General features: G+C 34.7%; 1 protein-coding gene across 1 annotated transcript; it reads right to left on the bottom strand.

The window, feature by feature from the left end:
• LOC107643502 (uncharacterized protein YuxK) lies at positions 4455-7860 on the bottom strand (the record flags this gene model as incomplete). Its single annotated transcript, XM_016347171.2, has 4 exons — positions 4455-4573; positions 4755-5159; positions 6458-6625; positions 7650-7860. Coding segments are annotated over 3 exons (600 nt in total), but the record flags the coding sequence as incomplete, so codon positions are not given.

The raw sequence follows: 7860 nt of genomic DNA, 5'->3' as shown, positions 1-7860 counted from the left end.
GGAGAAATAAGGGCGAGCTAGAGAGCCAGAATGCGAGGTTTTGAGGAAAGGAAGAAGAAGACGCCCGCATCGGCGTTGGATGGTAGCCGGCGGCGAGACAAAGAAGGCAAGGGATAGGGGAAGAGAAAGAGAGAGAAATGGGTTTCGCGGCAGGTTGGTCGACAAAGGAGAAGAAGAAGGGGAAAAGAAAAAAAGAGGGTGGTGGTCTGTGGTGTGGCAGTCGACGAAGGTGGCGATGGAGCAATTGCGATAAAGGTGCTCGAAGATAATGGCAGCGAGGCAAAGCAGAAGAGAAAAGAGGAGAAGAGAAGAAAAGCAAAAGGGTTGCGGCGGTGGTTCATGGTAGTGATCGGGAGGCTCAACGGCGGTGATGGAGGTGGAGGGTAAAGATGAGAGAGGGAGAGGGGCTGTTGCACAAGAGAAGATGGGAGGGGGGGGCTCGCTTACGCGAGAAATGCTCGCGCAAAAGCGACGTTTTCCATTTGTTTTTCCCTCTTCGCGAGACATAAGCTCATGTACGCAAGCTCCTCTCTTTTTTTAAAAGCCACCTAAGCATAAAAAGGATTTTTTAATCTATATTTTTACCTTCTACAATCAAATTAAAATCTAAAATAAATAGTTAACTAAAAACTTTACAAATACAACCAAAAAGAAGAATCAAATTAAGAAAAACAATGAACAGAACGATTTTTTTTTACATATTACCTCTAATAAAATTTTCAATCTCCAAAAACTATTTCTACCATTCAAACATGCAATTAACAAAAAAAATCTACCAAAATGAGTTAATAAAGAAGATAAATATTTACAAGAATAATAAAAAAAAGTGAAATTTTAAAGGTTTTACTATGGTAGAGTGTCTCCTACCTAATACTTTTATTTATCGTCTTTAAGTTGGACAGTTAATGAGGCTTTTGTCAAGGCGGTTTACGCTTAAATTCATCCTTTAATTCCCACCAACGCTTGAATTTCCAATGATCTCCAGGATTTTAAATTACTAGCAACAAACTTCTAAGAATTTCAAGACAAGGAAAGAGTCCCCCAACTTGTTGAATGTCACATTGTATACCGGAGGTCCCAAACCTTATTTGTCCATTCGCATTTTTGTTAATCTTCAAACTTCTATTCGTGTGACAAAATTTTTGAATTCTCCTTTAACCTCAAAATCCTCATTCAAAATCCCATGAATTTAGCCTTGCACTATTTTTGGTCTCCAAATCTTGATATTCTACCTCTAGTGAACTTTGATTCACATTGTCACCCGACATCCAATTCCTTCTAAGAAAATGTAAAAATAATGAGTAAGTGTATGAGTGTTTCTTCCTTCCTCTTCATCTTGACTTCAAAATATATCAAAAAAATAGCTATTGGGAGCTTTTGGAAAGCCCAAAATATGAGAATGCACGTGTTTCATTAACTCAGCACGTAGAGTCGTCTCGCGCACGCACGATTCTTGCTTAAGCGAGAAAATATCATTTAAGCGTGATTCTCATTTGTACAAGAAACTCTCGTTTAAGCGAGCTTCTCGTTTGGGTGAGAAAAGCTCATTTCAGCAAGATGCCAGATAGCTTCCCTTCTGAATTGCTTTCCAAATTGTCTTCTTTGCTTCATTCTTTTCAATCTTTCGAGGCCGTTGATGTACTTTATAGCATGTGATCTTGATAAACGAAAATCTACTACAGGATATGTATTCATACTTGCAGGAGGAGCTGTGAGATGGCTATCTAAAATTACAGACTATTGTTGCTCTATCTACTACAGAAGGTGAATATATGGTAGCTACACAAACATGCAAGGAAGCTATTTGAATCCAAATGTTGATGGAGGAACTCGGACACCAAAAATAGAAAATTTCTGTATATTGTAACAATCAAAGTGCCTTGCACATTGCAAGAAATCCTGTCTTTCATTCAAAAACAAAACACATTGGAGTACAATATAAGAAGTAGTAGAAGAAGAGAGTGTTGATATGCAAAAGGTTCACACTAAAAGATAACCTAGTAGATGCCATGATAAAACCAATCAATACTGAAAAGTTTAAATGGTGTAGATCCTTATATGGCCTATTGAATACATGAGCAACATGAATTTTTTTTTTTTTTTTGAAAATTTACCAAAATTAGCTTTAAGTGAGAGATTGTGAAAATTAGTAAGGCTAATTTTAGAAAATAAATAAATAATAGCTAAATAAAATAAAAGGTGATAAACAATCCTAATTTATAATCATAGAAGTTTAAAGATTGGAAAAAAAATTATATACCTCTAATTGACGGATTGTTCATATTAAACAAATTCATCTATAAATTAAGTATTTTTTTAATTCATTTCAATCAATTCATCCAATAAAAATTAGTAACATTGAATTATATAAAGAATTTTTTCTTTGAGAGATTTTCTCTTAGATTACAGAAAGAGGTGTATTCTCCGTTTGTCAAGAGATGATGTTATTATAATCTCTTTGTTATAGAGAGAAATTGTAATTCTCAAAAAAAGTTATACAAATTTCTAATTTTTTCATCTATATATTTTGCTGCATCATTTGTCTGTCGACTTGTCTGGTAGGCTTTTTGTCTTGCTATTTCTAGCATTTATTGGAACCCTCTATCCCTACAGTCGTGGAGGATAGTTGAATTACCTTGTCCTGCTATATGCCCTTTCAATTGTTTTTGCCGGGTACTCATCAGCATCCTTCTATGGCCAGTTTGTTGGAAATGGACGGGTAATCCTATCCGCATTTAACATGGAAAGTAAATGATGTCTCGTTATATTTTTCTATCAACATCCTATGTCTATTGTGTGATTTGATTATGATTCCAGTAAAGGAGTGTTAGTTTAGCAGCGATTCTTTACACTGGACCATTTTCATAGTCTCTATCCTCAACATTATTGTAATATCTTATGGTGCCACAACTGCTCTCCTATTTCCATTATGGTGATTCTTGCTATATTCATAGTCAGGATAATTGTTTTGCTTGCATGTTGATTACCAGGGGCATGCATTTAATACATTTCCAGAGATGGGCGATACATGAATACCAGATGACATTTTTGAAATGACACCTCTAATTCGGAATTTCTTCGAGAATACAACTGTGCAGGTAAATTATCTTTGCTGATATAAATGAAAACGTTCAAATTGTGAAATTTGAAGTCGATGTTAAGAAATGCTTTTTGAAGAACCTATATTTGACATGAAAGCCATATATTCATCCACTTTAAGTGTGTCTTGGTAGGAGAAGTTTTGATTTCAAATCTCATTTTTTTATTCCTCCAAAGGTTCTTTAAGTCTTATTGTGCCTATGATGGAAAACTTAACGCAACCTGCTAATAATTGCTTCTCTTTCAACAGCTTGTCCATTGGATACTGGCCACTGCATCTCTAGTTTTAGTCGGCATTTCATAGTCCTTTTTATTGGTGGTCTTGTGCCCTTTAGTGTAATCAGATGTATGCTAGTATGTGGGGTTACAAAATATACACTCGTTCTAACATTTTCTCGTCACATTTATCATTGCTATTGTTCATAATTGCATTCATCAAAATTTAGTTTAAGCAGTGCAAAAGAGAAGACGAAAAACATATCAGAACAAATTATGAAGATGAAAATTTGGGAATCAGGGTTTTAAAATTGAGAATGGACCAATTTATGTTTTTTAAAATAAAGTTTAGACACTATTTTTAGTTGAACTCATTGTCTATCCATATCAACACTTGACAGTACACATTAGCAACGTTAATATAGATGGTGACTTTTGGACGAACGGAGACTCGCGTTTCCAAGAATAGAGGATATATTTGATCTTTTAAAAAGTGGGGGACTTATTTGATGTGAGTTGAGAATTTCATAGACCATTTTAGACATTATCTTCAAATAAATTTCTCCAATAACAATTAAACAAAACATAGAGGGTAATTAATCCCCTATTGAAACTCGACTTCACGTGAAGTTGATAAATGAGAGCCATTAGATGATTTGACTAAAATTTCATCTAATGACTCTCAACTATCAACTTCACATGAAGTCAACTACCTAAATTTTCACCATTTATGAGAGGATTGGGTAAAAATGACCATATATTACATGAATGTCCTAAATTGTTTTCTAGTTACATATTTGTTTTGTTTTAATTTATATAAATCATTACAGGCGTAACAATTTAGACTTGCACGTTAATCGCTCTATCCTGCAACAATTTAGTAAGCGTTCAAACTTCGAAGTCATGATACTAAATCATTGTAAGCTCCAATATTTTGGCAATGTATAAAGTTGAGAAAGCAAATCTAGATTCGGGGTATTGTTCATTATTAAAATAATTGTTCGCTATTAAAAACTAATTATGTTATATTAACTACATTTTATTTAGTCACCAAAAAAAAAACTACATTTTATTTTGAGAAAAAAAGAAAAGTGGTAGTTGTGTAATTGTTGCCGTATACATATAGAGAGCGAGCTAGATTCAGGGCATAAATAACATTTTTCTTTTTCTTTATTATTTATTTATTTATTTATTTTGAGATTGTTATCTAGATTGCACCTATAGTATTGACATATCAACACTCTAAACTGCCAATAACCTAAAAGGTTATATTACGTGTACACCAAAATCAGTCACCAAAGTCAGCCACCAGTATAAAATATATGTTGGAATACAAATACATATTGAAAATAAATTAAATCATACATGTATTTATACATAAATACATTGGTGGCTGATTTTAGTGGCTAATTTTAATGTACAAATAGTATTTCCCTAACCTAAATCTTAAGAATGTCGTGTCCTAATCCTAACTACGTTGAAAAGCAAATTGTTTTCTGAATGAAGGAAAGGATACCATTCATTCAGGCAAATGGAATTTACAATTTACCTCTCTCGAAGAGAAGATATCAGAAAAGTGAGCGTGACTGATACATTTTGGCAGCAACAACTAGCCAACTAGAACTACAAATGTTGATCTCGGCCCATCATTTCTTCCCTATCTATGAAACGCTCAAGCAGCTCTTTCTCTTGCAAAACCAAACAATCTTCAGCCTTCCCAAACCATTCATACCGCTTTTTCGCCACATAATCATAGACCGCATCCCTGATTGGAGTTGGAATCACCCAGAGTGTGCTCAAAGCAGAGTAAGGTAGTGGCAAGTATGATAGTACTCGCAATGCAGCTGCAGAGTCATGAGTCACAATGATGGACACACTCACATACATGGAAACCAGGAGAGAATCGTGATAATATATTTTACAATTGCTCATTTGTGATTAATGTCTAGCTAATATGTTCTGATATTTATCCCAAGCATCATGCAAATGTCATTGACAAGGTAACTGGGTTTAGATTTAGAGATTTATCATGATGTAACTTTGAAATTTTACATGTTGAGAATCAAACGCAACTTTGAAATGGCACACAATTGGACAGCGTAATTATTGAGCTTGTTTTATGCGAGTAAAAAACTTAGAATGAGAAGTATCACCCATGAATCGGAGATGAACTATACCTCAACACCTTTGTAAATTGTGTAATGGTTTTATACTTTTATCTTAAATATCATGAGCATATTAGATATCTTTAATATTAGATATATATTGACATTAATCAGTCTGAAGACTTAAGTCTAGTATTCTCATAGATCAGTGTTAGTATTTTATCCTTTACATCACAACATACCAATATATTCTCTCATTAATCTTCTCTGTTGAAAACTATTAATCTGAACAGTAAGCATAATGAGAAAGAAGACATTCACTAAATAGGAGCCTACACAGAAGACAAAAGTATTTATCAAAAACAAGAGGGAGGGAGGGAGGGAGGGTGGAAAACAGTCTCAATATGTTTAACAGGACGAATTTATTGACACAAATAATTCTTCTATTCACTGAGACTTCCCCCGAGTAACAACTGATCTAGACAGAATATTTATTCGGGTAAATAGCATATTCAAATAAAAAATAAAGCAAGGTCTACTCTTTCACAGCCTAAATTGCCTAACTATTCAAACAAAACCAGAACTCCATCATGATTCCAAGAAAATAGTTTGTAATTTTGGATCCATTAGCACAACTCAGAGTATTTTACTTTTGATTTTAAGATGGCATATATGGCAGTGAGCAACAGCTGTGCATCTAAGTGAATTAGTCCTCTCCATCCTACCATTAGTGGGAGACATGCACTAAATCACCTTTTCTAATAATAGAAACACATTTATTACCCAGTCAATTCAACACAAAAATTAATGAAAGCAAGATTTTCCAAGAAATATTTACTATCCATGATCTAATACCAACATCCAAGACAAATCGCATAATGGTCCCTTCTAAGTTAGCAATCTGCTGGATTTATGTTAAAAATATTGTGCATACATAGGCATGGCCAAAAATAATGTCATGCAGATAATTTAAGACAACCAAAAGGACAAAATGGATATCAGTGAAGCTAAAACAGAATGAATAAGAGAATTCTGACCAGTAGATCCCTGAGAATATGCGTTGAGGCCTTCAACAAATAAAAAGCGGCGGAGTACATCCTCTCTTTCAAGACCACATGCTCTCAAATAGGGCTCCGCGGCTTCAGACTGAACACAACAGAATTTTATCTTTTTGTCCTTGTCTGCCCTGATTACCCATTTCACTCCTGTCAATACAGAATTGTCAAGATATAAGAGACCAAAACACTAGACTACACATCAAACGTGGAACAATGAGGTAAACAAGGCTTGCAAAATTGACTTTTCTTTCTTCACATACAAAGTAAAACGTAGTCCAGTCTTTTTTTCTTTCAGTGGACAGGCCAGCAAGTAAAGCCAGATTTTAGAAAAATTAATAATTAGTCCAGGTTCAATTTTTAATACTGTAGTGCTCAAATCACTATGAACAACACTTAACTCCCCCATGCTTGATTTGTGATTCATATAACATTATAGAGGCAGTTTCCATCCCCCATAACTAAAGTTATCCTCAAGAGATTAAATAAATTACAAGAGATTAGATAAATTATACTACAGTTTCACCATTGCATTTGCAAAGTAACAATAACCTACTGGAAAACTCACCGCTCGGGTTTATAATGATAATGTTGGACACTAACAGTCTAAACTTTAAAGATATAAATTTCGTGGGAACAACAAACAAGGGAAAGCAACTGTCCAATCCCTATTGATCTAGAAAAAAAAATCCAAACCATGGATGCCAATTAGATATGCATTGGTATTCACGAAATCCCCAAGATAAGAGCATTCCCTCCAATATTGTTGTTTCCTAATTCCCCTTGGAGCACAAGGCTGTATAGAAACAAAAGGCTCAAGGGTCCACAAAACAGAGCACACAATAAAAAACCATTGAGCGTTAAAGACACACAATTTTAATTTTTAAAAAATAAAATAAAATAAACAAAAAACGCGTTTGTAAACCATCATAATTTATACAACAAAGTTCTAGAGCTTAAAAAAATAATCGAAAGGCTTTTATATTTCCCTAATTACCCTTATTCTTCCCGCAGCTTCTACTAATAAAATTTCACTTCTGTTTAACCAGCCGCTAATATCCAGAATCAGATAAAAAAAATAATTCGGAAATTTCTCGAAAAATAAAAATATATATTGAAAAATGGAATAAAATGAGTATGATCAAAGTAGAGAAGGCAAGAAAGGGGAATAAACCTCCGTGACAGAGATGGCAAACTCCGTCGTAAACCACGACTCTCGGCTGAAGGAGGGTTGGGGTGACAGGTGGTTCGACAATGGAAGATGAAGAGCCGCGCGAACGAGTGACATCATCTCCGGCTTCGTCGTCATCGTCAGCGTCGGCGATCTTGGCCGCGGTGCTGGGGACGACGTAGTTGGAGGAGGGTTTCAAAGATAGAAAGCGAAG

This window comes from Arachis ipaensis, chromosome B05, assembly GCF_000816755.2.
Source record: "Arachis ipaensis cultivar K30076 chromosome B05, Araip1.1, whole genome shotgun sequence".
Lineage (NCBI taxonomy): Eukaryota > Viridiplantae > Streptophyta > Magnoliopsida > Fabales > Fabaceae > Arachis > Arachis ipaensis.
Note: the sequence above shows the minus strand (reverse complement) of the source record. Positions and strands in the feature narration are given on the sequence as shown.